Here is a 16537-nt window from a genome sequence, read left to right as displayed (position 1 = left end):
TTTCCCTTCAAGACAATAGCGACTACCACAGTGACTACTTTTAGTCAGGATAGGCCGGTACTACAGTCTCTCCTCGGGATCTATGAGCAACTTCCTGGCGCTTGCTGCCTGTGATATCATAAGTGACGTCGAAATTTTGATGCGAGAATTCCCGCCGCCTGAGATGACATTTGTGGTGAGTTCCTCCGATGAGAAATACCCGGTGAGGCTGAAGCAGCTCGTTTCCTGTTGCCCAGCACGGAAGAAATGCGAATAGATGTCGAACGGTGCTCTGTTTGACAGAGTACTAAACCCTGACAAGATCGACCGGCTGGAGGGAGCTGTGATGATATCCCGGTCATCCCTGTGCCTCGATCCCCACCATTGTCGACGTGAATCTAGACTTAATTCAGCCAGTCCGCGGAGTACGCCAACCCGCTGGAAAGATGACTTTAGCCCAGCTTGCTTCCGTTTCAGATATGAGGATGATGGTGTTATGCTGCGTTTGTTGCTTCAGAATCCCAGGTGGAATGGACCAGAATCCCATATTGAACTTGGAGATATGCCTATATGAGAGGTATGACACCACGTTGCAAGTAATTACGTGAGGTCTGGCCCCTGTTCAGTCTCGGGACCAAGGATTGCCACTCTATGCAGTCTGCATAGAAGGAGCCGCTATCGCTGGAATAGAAGGAGTTGCTGCTGTTGCAATAACATGGATCGCTTCAAGAGTCGGTTCGCGACTCGGGTTCGTCAATGAAGGAGTTTGGATGGGATCCGCCGAACTAGAACGCCTGGTCGGAGTGCCGTTGCCTCCCGCATAACTTCGATGGCCTTCATCGTTCCTGCGTTCGATTGAATGACATCTTGGGCGTTTAGACTTGCACACCAAGCGCCCATATGATAAACACCTAGAAAATGATAATCATAAAGGCTTGTAAGATGATATCGGGGATGAAAGTCGCTCGGCTGAGGATAATTTTGTCTGCAGCTCTGCAAAGAGACGTGGTGGTATGGAACTCGGGTGGAAGAGGTGCATGGAATGGGTGACCCGCGTTGTTGGCGCTGAACTGGAAGAGTGAGAAGGAAAGGATGCTCTTTGGTGCTTTACATGTATCTACGGATTAGTCGTAATGCCCTGCTCCCGATCTATGCTAAACATGAACACGAAGGAAGAGATTGGGGGAATAGCCTGAGCAGTATAGCTTAGGAGCCGGTTCACCGCCAAATTAAGTCCGTCCCTGTCAATATCGTTTGACTTTGGAGTCCCAATATCTGTAAGGGGCAAAATGCTGTCGTTACTCCTTGAACACGCTGTGGGGTCGTTGAGACTGTATAGCGTTACGGTGGTAGTGATCCCGAGCGTGACACCCCAGCGAATGAGTGTTCGCGGACAATGTCAGAGCCTATGTACACACCTTGACACAGGCTTAGGGTATATTCGGTGAATCGCCCGAAGGCTACACGCACTAGCGATGGCCGGCCCATTGTATATTTGGCTTTTTGCTAAATATAACATGATAACTATCGGATTCTCGTTCTCACCGTAAACGGAGCAGTCCCTGCCCGAAAGTTTTTCGCTCTTTCCGGGGCCTCAGGTAAAGTCTATTTGGATGCTAGGAGAACAATATATATTGACAATCGAATTGCTCGGAGTGTCAGTGGGCGGGAGAGGGTTCAGAAACCACGTAGATCCGGGGAGGATAGACGGGTCGCAGTCACCATGGCAAGATATCGGCGACAACCTAGTGGAGTATTGAGCGTTCGTCACAAAGTTGTAAGAGAATGCAAGGACTTGGTAGGTCATTTTCGACCCTATGCTGTGCACTGCTGGAGCAACAAATGATCCGTTAAACGTACTAACACCCGCTGTCGCACGGAACATGTAGAAGTAGTAGGTTGTCGTCACCTTGGTTTCAAATGATGCGTTGCGTAGAAGCAGCAAAATCAAGTTCCAAGGCGATCGGAACTCTATGCACTGAATAAGATGATTCTGGCAACCTAAGCGATAGAAACCATGTGGAGTCTGCCCCGTGTGAGATGGAGGCCGTAGTTAGAAGTCTTTCTCGCACATGCCTCCAGAACTCACCTGCCTACCGCCCAAGCTCGGTCAGCAAGATTTGGGCCTCTGAAAGGGCCATCGCCAGTATGCCAAGATTACTCGTAGTTGGGGAAAGACTCAGAACAGTCAATGCCCGCAATCTGCAATCTCGATGGACCAGGCTCCATTGGACCAGTTCGAGAGTTTGCCCAATGACTAAAGTAGTCAATCCAGATGTCAACCTCTGCAATATTCTCAAGACTGTCAAGGTAGGGCCGAATTGCTTCGCAAGGGAGACCGAGGAGACCGAGGTCAAATTGCGTGTACATAAGACAGTGATGGTGAAGACGGCTGTCGCGAGTACCGTCAACACCCAGTGCTAAACTCTTTAGATTACTTCATGTCCTCTCTCGGTAGGTAACTGCCGGAGGCCCGGAGCCGAGTAAATGAACGATTGGATTTGTATTATGCACCAGAATGTCATGGCCAGAGGTCTACAGCCGACCCCTCCACGTCTGCTGTTAACGCTTTGAACATCTTGGAAAGCATGTGGACCGAAGCATCGACGATAGAGGTCAATCAAATCTGCCTGTTAGCTGTAATTCACCCAGCGGGGCATACTCGCGTAATGGCTCACTTTAATATAATGTTGCAGAATCTTGCCTTTTCCCCATGAGGCTGTTGGCTTCTGGAGGCCCTATCGCCAACTGTTGTACACAGAACAGGAGTGGTTCTATCTGATTGATTGTGTCTCGTCTCTCTGCCTATTCAGAGAGACTCTGCCTGTTTATATACACTTTGGCCTGTGATCCGAAGTCCTTTCCTGAAAACTCGTATTCCGTCGTCATGCTATCGCAGATCGACGAGATCAATGGTGTTGAGGTAAGTGGCGCAGATGGTGAGACAGTTAACGTCTCAGGTGGTTTGCCACCGTGGCGATCTTGCGACCCTGTCAACACCAACATCAAGTTGATATTGACCTTGATAGTGCTCCTAGCGAGCTCAATGGCGCATGGCGTTAGTAGGGTGTCTTAAAGCGAGAATTATGAAGTAAAGTCAACCGAAGTCGCCTCTTCATGTCGTAAATTGCTAACCGACAAGTCCGAATGCCACGTTGTGGCCCTAGGTCGAGACTCCGAACAGACGTGGAGTCAGTCCAGCACGAGCTCGGATGCAAGTACGGTCTCAGTAAGCGGTGAGAGCTGAGGCGAAGTTTGTTGATGAATGATAACAAGGCGATCCAAGCTTCTTCCAAATACGAGACGCCACGAGCCTGATCCTCAGGAGGACAAGAGACTCGACACAGGGAATGGAGGTCTAAATCATTGAACTGCCACTCCACAAAGGACGTACTCATCCAAGCAAATGGAATCCCCATGCATAGCAGCCAGTTTCATATGTCCCACGTAAGACTGTTCACTGTTCTTATGCTTGCATCGCTCATAGATGGCCCAGCTGGGTCGACTCCGATAGTTTCACTCCCGACAATCATTTCTCGAATTCTGGCTTGTCCGTCTTAATCACGACAAACTATAGACCTGAAAGTGCTCCAAAGGGCTGAAGCCATTATGAACCCATATTGTCTTTGCAGCGGAACTTCACTCATCGGCTGATGTGACGGCCTCACTGCTGTTTGAGATGCGCCACTCCTCCCTGAGTTAGCAAGTTCCACACCCTTAAATGTTCCTATCAAGCTGACTTATGAGATCCCGTTGTTTCGTGGCAGGAACACAGATTTCCCTTACCGAGTCACATACTTAGTTCCAGAGGGCGAAGACACCACCACATTTCGTCGGGGTACAGCTGACAGGACTGTGAAGGCCCACGTCCCTTTGACCGCTTACGCAACAATTCCATTGTCGCAGAGTGCGACTAAATCGGTTAGCTTTATCAACTTAACGACGTTTTGAGAGGTCATTGGGTGCTGTTTTGGTTGATCCGAAGCCCTCCCTTTCCATTTTCATCATGATCTTTGCGAGAGTTATGAGGAGCAAGCTTGAGTTGGACTTTCAACTAATCTCTCCTCTTGCGGACAGATTCGCATGACCATTACCCTGATAAAGCAAGTATGCGCTCATCCGGTTTGCTGGCCTGTACCGGTCTGCAAGACCTTGGCTAGAGCCAAATTGGGGTGGCTTCCTGCTTCGCTTCGGGGACTCAGGGCTGTTTACACCGGCAGCGGCAAAAGAAGTATGGAAGTTGGCCGAGATCGGGTGGGAAATATGTTGGGCTTGGCGTCTGGGAACAAATTGTTAGGAAAAATTCATCAATATGCATGTCAACATGTACAATACGTTGACGAGGTTTGCTGGCTTGTCGGAGTCTAGCTAAGCATTTTTGCCATATTTTTCTTCCTCAGTTTAACTTAGAGTTTAATGTCATTCAGAAGATGTTGAAGATGCTAGAAAATAGGTGTCGATGAACAACAGCACTAAGCCTAATTTGTCTAGGCCGACCCTAATACGTACCAAGTACTTGTTACTGTCGAATCTGCAGGCGGTCAGTGCCGTCCTTTCCCTTCATTGGTTCGCGATAGTCCAGTTGTGGCAAACAAACTTCACTCCTGTCCTCCCTCCGATCACTCGACAGAGATCCCTCCGGCGAAGGTTTCTTCAATCCCGGCATGGATGGAGTGTGGAGGAACGTCATCAGGAACGGCGAGGTGCTGAGCTATCGACCACTCAGTCCCGAGGACATTAGGGAGGTGACCAACCTGTTCGAATGGTAGAGGGAACAACTACTATGGACATTGGACATCAACTCCATCCCAGCGAGGAGGTCATGCCGATTCTTCATAAGCCAATTGGTCAACCGAGGTCTACCTCGAAAGCATCTGTATCACAGCTACTTTGAATAGGGTGGCCTTCCCAAACTTTGCCCATCGAGTGAGCCTAGAGGCACCAACACGTCTATTCCAGCAGGATATGGGTGTCAGCTGCAGGATATCCGATAACATTCTTTGTGTTTACGCCACATGGAGCCATACATTATGGCATCCACAAAAGTCTGTAACCCATGGGCACTGGATCAGTGTCCAAGAGTATGCCTACGTTCGAAGGCCACCAATCCAAGAACCGTCGAGCCGACCCGGGAACCCTGAACTAGAAGCCAAGCCTAATATTGCTATTCTTGCCTATGGAGAGGGAGGCTGTTAATATGCTGCTTCCTTTGGACCAAGGGCTTCCTTCGGAGTGGATAAAACTACCATACAAGGAGAACTTGAGCTCGGCAGGAATCGGTCCAGTCTGCCGAAGGCTTTCGACCAGTGGACTGGCTTTATAGGGTGCTTTATATCATCAAAGTTTGTCCCTGTGTGGAATGCCAGGAGGAAAGCTTTGCATGTATGGTGTGTAGTTGCGCCTCTTTGAGCTCGGTGACGGTCCCTTTGGTGGCATATGCTGTAGCTCTATGACCTCGTGACCTCGCAGCCTTGTCTCTGATACCTGATAGCTCGCAAGGTATGGAGCTAGCCTACTGTATAATGGAAGCTTGCTGACTAAGTGGAGGAACCAATCAGACTGCCTACTAGGAGTCTCCATCCCCGTGAGCCACTCGGCGTCCCAATCTCCGGTGCCAAGGTGGTCACGTTAAGGCAACATCATCCTCGTTCCAAAGAGGGGCGAACCCAGCGTCGATTTACGTTGTCTTGGCGAAGACGACGAGAGCTTGGCATTGGCTCGGACTTGCAGAGCAAGCTCGACCGACTCGCTTCAATGATTGCCCATTGCCCGTTCCCCCAATTGCCTGCGCCCTTGCTTGCTTCTCCCTCCGTCCACATCATTTTTTCCCCCCAAAAGCATCATACCTGCACATCACATCATACTGCCCTAGGACAAGTCATCTTCACCTCTCCCACCTTCTCCCGACCTCCTTTATTCCGTCTCTCGCGTACTTGGATTACTTCATGGCCGCATTTGTCAATCGCTGACAAGGGCCTCGTTGCTCTGTCGGCTGCACACCGGTCCAAGAAAGACCCCGCAGTTTCCAACTCTATCTAGCGGTCCAGCGGTCAACGGTGCAACGGAGACTGTCCAACAGCCCTGTGGGTTGTACATCCGCTGTCTGAAGCTCGCCCACTTCGCCATGAGCTCGTCATATGGGCATTTAGTGTCTTCTCCTTCCTGAGACTGGCGAAAACAATCCTTCCAATGTCCTTCGACAGAGATCCCGAACAGACTCCTGCTATCTTGTCCTCCCAATCACTCCGGCCGTCCCAATATGCTACTCCGATCGACCAGAGCAACTTCCCATCGAATATGTCTACGCCTCCTTCGAGAGACTCCGTCGTCGCCCGAATCCAGATACAGTCGACACAAATTCCGAAGGCGTGGGTATCGCCCATCTGCGGCGCCGGCGCCGGCTTCGCCTCCGGTATCGTCACTTGCCCTCTCGATGTGATAAAGACGAAGCTTCAGGCCCAGGGCGGGTTCACGCAGAGGGTGCAGTCTAAAAATCCATATGGCGCCATCCAACAACCGTACAAAGGTATCATTGGCACTGGCAGCATCATATGGCGAGAAGAAGGTGTCCGTGGCATGTACAGGGGCTTAGGTCCCATGCTGTTGGGATATCTTCCAACGTGGGCCGTCTATCTGACGGTGTATGAGAACACTCGAGAGTTCTGGTACGATCGGTGCGGCAGCTGGTGGGTGGCACGCTGTTATTCGTCCCTTACCGCGGGCGCCTGTTCCACGATCTTGACAAACCCCATCTGGGTCATCAAAACTCGGTTGATGTCCCAATCCAACAAATCCGCTACCGCCAGTGATGGAATGCGAGCTCCCTGGCATTACACTTCAACACTTGACGCCGCCCGCAAAATGTATCGCACGGAAGGGCTTCGGTCTTTCTACTCTGGTCTGACGCCCGCCCTGCTAGGTCTAACCCATGTGGCAGTCCAATTTCCACTGTACGAATTCTTCAAGATGAAATTCACCGGCTATGGCATGGGTGAACATCCACCCGAAGACAGCACCTCAAATTGGCTCGGTATCTCTGCCGCTACATTTCTAAGCAAAATCTGTGCATCAACAGCCACCTATCCTCATGAAGTCTTGCGCACTCGTCTTCAAACGCAACAACGCAGATCGGCGCTTACAACATCAGATGGCATGAAAGTGCAGGCGCGCTACACGGGCGTTTGGCATATGTGTAAGGTCATTCTCAAGGAGGAAGGCTGGCGTGCATTTTATGCGGGCATCGGCACAAATCTTATCCGAGCGGTCCCGGCCGCCATGACCACCATGCTAACCTACGAATGGTTGCGTAATATCATCACCCGGGCTCAGGAAAAGGGTGAGGAACTGAAGAAGCCGACTGATGGATATCCCGTATGAGGAGAATCCATTTCTCTACTGATCAACTCGAGTTCCGTCTTAGGGTGTTGGAGGCGCTGAAGTCCCCGCTCAGATCTTGTGCATGGTTATTTCACTGTTACTCCCAATTTCCGGGTGTCGATAATGTCTTGGGTTCTGGGCCGCCGGGTTCTGTCCCGACTCATGAGTGGATATAAGTAGACGAAAAAAGGCGTCTGGCTGCATTCTAAAGTGGTGGGACGAATTGTTTAGACGCCGTCAACCATGCTGCATGCTGAGCAGAACAGGTGGAAAAAGAGCCAGCCACCGAGTGCACAATGTTTCGTTCACCGAGTTCAACACCTAATTTGGACATGCCTGCCATCCTGAAAGACGCACTCATGCCAACACATTTTGACCATCACACTATGATACCTAGCACTTTGTACTGGCAAGGAGCCCAGAAGAAGGAATCCCAAGAAAAACTGAAGATGAAGCCATCAAGCTTATTCAGATGGTATCCAAATAGGGGACTACCTCCACGAGCTATTTGGGATGTAAGGGCGAGGAAGACGACACAGGTGTTGAATCTAGCATGGGCTGAACTGAGCAAGATCCGACTAGACAAGAAGACTTGAGCCACTGAGGAGGGGAAGAAGGCGATATCAGCTGGTCTGCGGAGTCGGGAGCGATTTTGTAAACAGCTCCACGCTATCTACTGCGATTCTGGCACGACCCTGTCCTTTATACATTATGGTCAAAGTAGAGGAGGATGTGAGTCTTGTGCTTAAGGCACGAGAACAAGCAAGGCTAGAGAAACAAGCGTCTGTATAAGATCATGACATGAAATGAAACCAGACCTTGCTTATTCGATCCATGTTCTACGCGACAACATAATGGTGACGAGTGTCACTCGTAGATTCAGAATAAATAGCCAACATAATGAATAGACAGGCAGATGGGTAGATGGGCAGGTAGGCAGACAGGCAGATAGACACACAGGTAGATAGATAGACGGCTGAGAAACACGACCATAACTGTTCGATGCAAGCAGTGCACTACAGGTACTAGCTAAACGCTCGTTTCTAGAGCGAATTTCTGTCTTCTTACGGTATGCAGATTCTCTGCCGCGAGAGAGGAAAGGAAATCCATACATATACAATCGTGAATACGCCGTTTCATACTCCAACGAGACCTGATCAAAACTAACCATGACGCGTAAAAGCAATGGAAGAGAGGATTATTCCCCATGGTTCATCTTGCAGTCAAAAGCTGCCTCTAGCATCCATCCTGCCTGACTGCGTCGGGGGAGAAAAGGAAAAGAGGCTCGTGTGCTAACGCTGGAAGGCAGGGCTCAGCCAGGCAGGCAGGCTGATAGTATACGTGCCCAATGACCTGCACCGGACTTAACCACTGCACATCAAGCAGGCCTCCTTATTTTCGATCGAACCTATTGGATCATCCGGTCAGCAAGGTGTCACACAACTGGAACATCTCACCAGAGAGCATTGGGGATGTCATGAAGTCCAGGGAGGCGGGTTGCACTCACAGGCAAGCACCTTCTGTGCGTAAATATCTTCTTCCCTTTCCCCACTCTCGCTCTCCTTATCCTCTTCTTGCTTGGACCTCATCCGTGTCTCGAGACTCTCATCAGCCATGGTATCAGGTGGTAGACCGACCGGGTCCGTCGGAAGGACTTTGGGGGAAGGCTCTTCACTGGACTCGCCACTTCCACCGAGGCGGGTTTTGGCAAGTTTATGAGTCATCAAACCAACCTGCTTGTTTTCCTCACTGGTAGGGGGAGGCGTAGACGTTGGTGTTGGAATTCCATTCATAGAAGTGGTTGGGTTCCCGGCGTTGAAACTGCTTGTCTTGGACTGATACATGGGCCTCGGAATCGAGTTATAATTGCTTACACTGGCTGCGAAACCGAGGGAGGTGCGTTTCTTCGGTGCAGAGCGTTCCCGAGCTGTATTTGTGTCCGCAACCTTCAGCTGTTCTTGATCGACAGTGAACTGGATAGGCTGGGTGGCCGCCATTGTGCGCAGATAGTACATGCCGGTCTTGAGCCCCATTTTCCATCCCGCGAAATGCATGCTAGTGATCTTGCCCATGGTCGGTTCCTTCAAGTGAATGTTGAGAGACTGGGACTGATCGATGAAGGCACCGCGGTCCGCTGCCATTTGCAGGACTGTCCGTTGGCTGATTTCCCACACGGTCTTATAGAGAGCTTTGATGTCTGCGGGGATGTTGGGGATGTTCTGGATCGAGCCGCCTTCGGCTATGATTCGATTCTTCATATTATCGGACCACAGGCCCAAGTCAACTAGATCCTTCAGCAACCATGGGTTAACGACTTGGAATTCTCCGGCAAGGACACGGCGAGAGTAGATATTTGACGTGTATGGTTCGAAACATTCGTTGTTGCCTAGAATCTGAGAGGTCGAGGCAGTAGGCATAGGGGCGACAAGCAGAGAGTTGCGAACGCCATGTTTGGCAATCTCGGCTTTCAAGGAGTCCCAATCCCACAGGTCCGAGGGAGTGACGTTCCACATGTCGTATTGAAGAATGCCCTGTGAGACGGGGCTGCCCTCGTATGTTTCATAGGTTCCCTGCTCCTTGGCGAGTTCGCAAGAGGCAGTGAGAGCAGCATGGTAAATGGTTTCAAAGATTTGAATATTCAGTTGCCTGGCCTCGGGAGAGTCAAAGGGAAGACGCAGAGCAAGGAAGGCATCGGCGAGACCTTGAACGCCCAGACCGACAGGCCGATGTCGGAAGTTGCTCTTCTTTGCTTCGGGAACGGGATAGTAGTTGATATCGATGATCTTGTTTAGGTTGCGAGTGACCACTTGAGTTACCTCATGAAGACGACCAAAGTCATATTCACCTCGAGCCTGATCCACGAAGGTAGGGAGAGCGAGGGAGGCCAGATTGCACACAGCGACCTCGTCAGGAGCTGTAAATTCGACAATCTCGGTGCAGAGGTTTGAGCTTCGGATGGTACCCAAGTTCTTCTGGTTGCTCTTTCTATTGCAGGCGTCCTTGTAAAGCATGTAGGGGGTCCCAGTCTCGGTCTGTGCCTCGAGGATAGCATACCATAGCTTCTGGGCCTTAACCGTCTGGCGACCACGTCCCTCCTTCTCGTATCTCTCGTACAGTTCCTTGAAGTCGTCGCCATAGACGTCAGCTAGACCAGGGGCCTCATGAGGGCAGAAGAGTGTCCACTCTTGGTTCTTCTCGACACGTTCCATGAACAAGTCAGGAGTCCACAGGGCATAGAACAAGTCGCGTGCTCTGACCTCTTCCTTGCCGTGGTTCTTTCGCAGGTTCAAGAAGTCGAAAACGTCTGCGTGCCATGGTTCGAGGTAGATGGCAAAGGCACCTGGACGCTTGTTACCGCCCTGGTCGACGTAGCGAGCAGTATTGTTGAAGACGCGAAGCATGGGGATGAGACCATTGGAGGTGCCATTGGTCCCTGCAATATAGGATCCTGTGGCACGAATGCAATGGGCATTGAGGCCAATACCTCCGGCAGTCTTGGAAATCATGGCACAAGTCTTGAGAGTGTCATAGATGCCCTCGATGCTGTCTTCTTTCATGTCTATCAAGAAGCAGGAGGACAGCTGAGGTTGAGGTGTTCCGGCATTGAACAGCGTGGGTGAAGCGTGGGTGAAGCACTTCTGGGACATGAGGTTGTAGGTCTCAATAGCCTTTTCAACGTCGTCGCCATGAATACCAACTGCCACACGCATGAGCATGTGTTGGGGACGTTCTGCGACTTGCTTCCCAATCTTGAGGAGGTATGATCTCTCCAACGTCTTGAAGCCAAAATATTGATAGTTGAAGTCTCGGTCGTAGACAATTGCAGAATTGAATTCATCTGCGTGTCTCATGACACAGTCGTACGTCTCCTTGGAGATCATGGGGGAGGCCCTGTTGTTTTTAGGATTAACATAGAAGTAGAGGTCGGCGACGACGGAGGAAAACTGCTTCTTGGTTTGCTTGTGAAGGTTCGAAACAGCAATACGCGCTGCGAGGACTGCATAGTCAGGATGGGTAACTGTCATATATGCTGCGGTCTCTGCTGCCTGCAAACACTGTTAGCGAACAACGAGAGATCTGGCACGAGTGGCGATACTGACGAGGTTGTCGAGTTCAACAGTGGTCACACCCTGGTAGACGCCGGAGATGACTTTCTGTGTGATGGCTGCTGCATCAACGTGGTCTGGATCAAGGCCATAGCAGAGCCTGGAGACTCGAGCCGTGATCTTGTCAAACTGCACGCGTTCCTTGCGTCCGTCTGTCATGTTCGTCAGTAAGGTGTCCCATGCTCCAGCAGAGTTCCACAGGTGGGTGGGTTGAAAGGCTCCTCTTCCGTCCTCGCGGGGTGAGAGGGAGATCATACCTCGCTTGATAACGAACATGTTGACGAATCCGACCTGTTCTCTTGCTTTTATTCCAATGGCTCAAGGATATGTGGCGGCGGGAGCGATGGATCGAAGAGACGAAAAACGAAGGACTGCACAGCAGTGCTCTTTAAAAGCCTGGAGAGTTTACAATACAATCTCCAGTTACTGTAGAGATGCAGGCAGCAGGCAGGCAGCAGAGGGCGTGAAGGCTGGATAGTGAGGAGACAACGCTGCAAGAAGAGGGTCAAAACAGCAGTTATAATAATAATAAAACGGGCATGACACGCGCCTGGGAGGGACTAGGACGCGCAGGTTCGCGTTTTGCAGCAAAATGGCATTTGGGGGTGGGGCGAGTGGGCGCAGGCACTAAGACCACCATTTATCCTATTTGAGAGGCACAGGGAAGGGAGACAGGGAGACAGCCTTGTGGGAGTGTTCGTCTCGCCACACCAACCACCACCCACCAACCCATGCATTGACCATGGCGACAATCAATCAACAATCAATCAATCAATCAATCACCAACATCTTCAACGCCTTTGAGACTTCTCGTGCAGTGTTCTAGAGCTCGAGATTGACCTGTCCGGCCCCCAAGCGCCCTGCTGTTTCGACGCCCTCTAAACACGCTGACAAATGCATTCACCATGGCGACGCCAGGGCACCATCAGAGTGGCAGGGTCAAAGCATTCATAACACAGAATAAATTTAAAGCTCATCGAGAATTTGTACTGTGGCCTCCCAAAAAAAAAAGACGAGCAATAATAAAACACATTCGCTGGCTTCCATATTCCCATCAACGATTGACATGACACCAGATCCCAGTCCGAATAAACCGCGTCAAATCCCATTCAACGCGGAGGTACGCGCACAGTATTTGCCATCCCATGAATCGTCCATATCCACCAGTTTCCCTTGTCGATGAGCAAGCCGGTTAAGGTGCCCTCTTTTTCCCTTGACCCTTCATTGCATCATCAAGGTGTTGGTCATGACTATTGTCTTCGTCACCTTCCCTCACGCTGCTCATCCTCTTCACTTGGTCCCTCTCTTTCTCTTCGTCCTGGTCAATTTCGCTCCGGTTACTGCTCAGGAGACTCAAAGCGTCGGCATTGACCACCCGCAGTTTCTCCTTGGGAACAGTGAACATGACCTGGACGACACGTTTCTGTACGGCCGTCTCCACGTCCCAGTCCTCATCGTCCTCTAGAGCGCCCTGGTTATCATTCAAAATCACTCCAGGCACGGGTTTTCTGCGTATTGTTGAAGAAGAGGCGGTATTACTCGGTCCTGCCACCACGTCGTCCCAATCTTTAGCGCCCTGTTTACTGCGCCAGAAGGACGATGCTCCGCCGCTGAGAGTTCTCTTTGGTGTCGTTTCTGCCATTTCGGGTTGGCCTGAATATTTCGTTGGACTTGATTGACTGCTCTGGCTTTCGAAAGTGGCGACTCGATCTTGCACATCAACACTTCCAGTTCCGGTGAATACCCGTCTGACGCTTCCTAAAAGGTTCAACGCTCGTCGGCTGGATCCAGTAAGGCTGCCTGCTCGAGAGTATTTCTCCTTGCTTGGACTATCAGGGAGCGTCCGATAGTCACGCTCTTCATCCTGTTGTCTTTGGTGATTCCGGTTGAGGAGAGCTTGGTCTTCTCCTGCCGCAGCTGCCCCCCATCTATTCCGGGCGGACGAGAACATTTCGGCGCCATCCCTCGAACTGTTCGGCCGACCAGGATCAATATTGAGCGATACACTGCGATTTGACGGAGCACGTGAAAGACCAGCGCCAACGCCCTGCTCAGAATTACCCTGCCGCCCGTAGCCAAATCGGCTCATGGCTGTTGCTGCCCCTGAAAAGAGAGCATATCCTGCACTGGTACTTCTCTGAGAAACGTTTCGCGACAAAGTCCCAGCCAAGGATCTTTGATATGAAGAGGTGCTCGCAATACTCTTTTCGGAGAGGTTGCTGCCAGTCCTGTCAGACTTCTCAGGTGAACCACGCCCCGTTGCTTCTCCGATGGCTGGCTGAGTGCGGAACTGCGAAAGGTTTGAATATGTCCTGCTATGCGCCTGACTTGTACTCCTCGACAAGCTCATGTTTTCGGCTGCTGATTGCCAATCCTCAACCCATCCTTCCACTTCCCTCTTGCGCTGTGCTGCGGCATCGTGTTGTCGAGCACCGTCCGTGGTGGCGGGTGGGTCTTTGAATGGATCACTTGCGACAGATCTTTTGTCGTCTGTGGCCTTTGGAGTCTCCGCCCGTCTGAAGGAGCCATGTTGACTCCCCTCATCCTCTTCGTCGATGCGGAAGACCGCTCCTGGTCCTGTCGGCGGGTGCTGATTGAAGGGGTGATATGTCATCGCGCCTCTAGCATTCAAACTCTTTCTTAACCCCCTGGTAGGGCTTGGTATCTCCATCTGGACACCGGTGCGTTCGGCATACCGAGAGCTATTGCTCTCGCTATTTTCTGATGCCTGGTTCAGTTGACCCTGCTGATCTGGCGCGGACAACGGTGCCCAAGGGAACGGATTTCCAGAGCTCTCAATTTTTCGTTCCAGAGCCGCAGCCCAGCTGGCACTCCGCACGGCCGGATATCTCTGATCGCCCTCGCCTGGTGGAAGAGGTGTGTGATAACGTTCGGCTCCCAAAGCCAGTTCCCGCAGTTCTTTCTCGCGAAGGGCGCGTCTTGCTCTGAGTCTTCTGGAATATACGAGCCACACGACCGCCACCACCACAACTGCTGCCAGCCCTAGCCCTAGACCTGCACCCAAGCCTGCCTTTTCCGAAGTTTTCAGCCCTGAAGCCGACGATTGGGCACTTGTCGAGCTGGGGGAGGAGACTGCAGGGAATGGATTGCTGTAAGTCGTCGTCCATTCAAAGGTTGTTGTATTCAAAAACAGAATGTTGTCCAGGACATCGCGTCTGCTCTTTGACGCAGATGAGCTGATCGGATAGCCTCCGGAGACCATCATGACACCACCGGGTAACATTGCCACTCCGTGGCCAAATATGCCCTGGCCGGGCGGGAACGGGGTAGAGGGCGACTTAGGAACACTCCACGTCCATTCCCCTTGACCTCCATAACCTTGACCAAGTTCCAGGACCACCAATTGAGGTTGCGCCGGCGTATTGATATCTCCTACCCAACCTCCAAGCACCACGATCTTTGAGCCATCCTCAGTCAGGATCGCGGTATGGCCAGACCGTGGCTCAACTGCGTTTGCCGCTTGCGCCGCTTCGACGAACGCCCAGGATTCTTGAGGCAGTGAGAATATAGCGAGCTGAGACATGTTGATGAAGGCATTTTGAGTATGGCCACCGAGAAGGACAAAATCCTGCTGCTGGGAAAGGACAGCGCCTGAGCCATTGGAAAACGTTGGTGTCAGAGGCGTTATGGTCAGGCCCGCTTCCGCAATCGGCGGAGCTCTGGATCCAGTCAACGACAGTTGATAAGGAGCGATTTGGCCAGCTGCTGGATCCGGGGCGACAGTAAGCATCGTATTTGAGTAGGTCGCAGCCGATACCCAGTCCATAGCATTCGAGGACGCGTCATTGGGACACATTCCGCCAAAGACATACAACAAGGCATCATGGCTGGACGCCGTCGGAGAGAATATGAAGCCAGCCGAAAGATACTGAGGATTCAGTGTCCCGTCGGTCGTGGTGAGTGTCAAAGAAGTCCATGTCCCGTTCTCGAAGTCGCCGGCGAAGGTATACCTGTACAGACCCAGATCTCTTGCAGAATCCTCGCAATCGCCGGCTAGCACCGTTATGCCCGCATCGTCTGGAAAGGTTATAAATGCCTTTGAGGCATTACTAGACAGAAATGGCAAGGCATCGAAGAGCTGTGTCTCTGAAGAGGCCGAATTGAGACTGTCCGAAGTATTTAGAGAGGAGAGAGAGAATTGCGAAGAGGAGGGCCGCGGAGACAAGATATAGGCGACGGAGCTGTCTTGCCCCAGCACGACCCGAGCAGGATTGTAGGGCAGCTGTTGTTGTGCACATACGGGTGCAACCCAGCACACAATCCCGACGAAAGAAGGCAGGAGTAGCGGTAGTAGAGGTAGCATGTTTCGCACGGTCGGAGATCAGGTCATCGTCGGCGTCAAGTCTGAATTGTCATCTGGACTGGCAGACAAACCCATCTGCAGCCTTCCGAGATTTCAGATTGTCGAGGTCGAGATTGAGGTTAACCAGTTTGCTCTCGGATACACGAAAGGAGGAGAGGGGATCGAGGGTGGGAGTATATCAGAAATACTCAGCACGATTCGGATGGAGACTGGGCCATTCGAAGGCTGGCCGTGGAAATCGCTTGTGGTCTGGTGATCGTGGGGCGCAGGCTGGGGTGGTGAGGAGTTCATGCGTGTAAACAGACGTCTCGACGCCAGCCACACGAAACTCAGGGCTTGAGTCCAGGGTCTCTTAAGCGAATAGTGGCTGCACCAACTGCTGGATGTACCGGGGCAGGGTTGACGGCGTCCAGTCGGATTATGGGGAGGGAGCATGGAAGGTTGCGCCATCTTCAGCAACGAGGTTTGGTGCAATCGGAGATGGACTGGCCATGTTTGGATCAGTCCGTCGCCATGGCAACTGCGCAGGAGAAAGATTGGCGAGATGCACAATGCGCACTAACGAACGAACCCTTGTAAACTCTGACTCTGCTTGTATTCCATCAGTACTTTGAAGAGTGCTTTTTCATTTTCCGTAGACCAGAAGAACTATCTAGACCCGAGTGAGGCAAGACCCGATTGGCATCAGCTTGTTTCTGTCTCATCTGCATCATACTGTTGTACACCGTCTCCTCCAGATCGTCGACCGTGA

General features: G+C 51.6%; 3 protein-coding genes across 3 annotated transcripts; 1 reads left to right on the top strand and 2 right to left on the bottom strand.

The window, feature by feature from the left end:
* Nucleotides 1-6168: 6168 nt before the first annotated feature.
* Z519_08306 (uncharacterized protein) lies at nt 6169-7356 on the top strand (the record flags this gene model as incomplete). Its single annotated transcript, XM_016766034.1, has 1 exon — nt 6169-7356. The coding sequence occupies one exon, from the start codon at nt 6169-6171 to the stop codon at nt 7354-7356; it is 1188 nt and encodes a 395-aa protein (XP_016618079.1).
* A 1364-nt stretch (nt 7357-8720) lies between these two features.
* Nucleotides 8721-11738, bottom strand: Z519_08305 (ribonucleoside-diphosphate reductase large chain; the record flags this gene model as incomplete). The annotated part of the gene is made up of 3 exons (XM_016766033.1): nt 8721-8764; nt 8864-11402; nt 11457-11738. 3 exons carry the CDS (start codon nt 11736-11738, stop codon nt 8721-8723), a joined length of 2865 nt encoding a protein of 954 aa, XP_016618078.1.
* A 916-nt stretch (nt 11739-12654) lies between these two features.
* Nucleotides 12655-15786, bottom strand: Z519_08304 (uncharacterized protein; the record flags this gene model as incomplete). The annotated part of the gene is made up of 1 exon (XM_016766032.1): nt 12655-15786. The coding sequence occupies one exon, from the start codon at nt 15784-15786 to the stop codon at nt 12655-12657; it is 3132 nt and encodes a 1043-aa protein (XP_016618077.1).
* Between the last annotated feature and the right edge of the window lie 751 nt (nt 15787-16537).

Source organism: Cladophialophora bantiana, assembly GCF_000835475.1.
Source record: "Cladophialophora bantiana CBS 173.52 unplaced genomic scaffold supercont1.12, whole genome shotgun sequence".
NCBI lineage: Eukaryota > Fungi > Ascomycota > Eurotiomycetes > Chaetothyriales > Herpotrichiellaceae > Cladophialophora > Cladophialophora bantiana.
The sequence above is the reverse complement of the archived record's forward strand: the minus strand, read 5'-3'. Positions and strand labels throughout refer to the sequence as shown.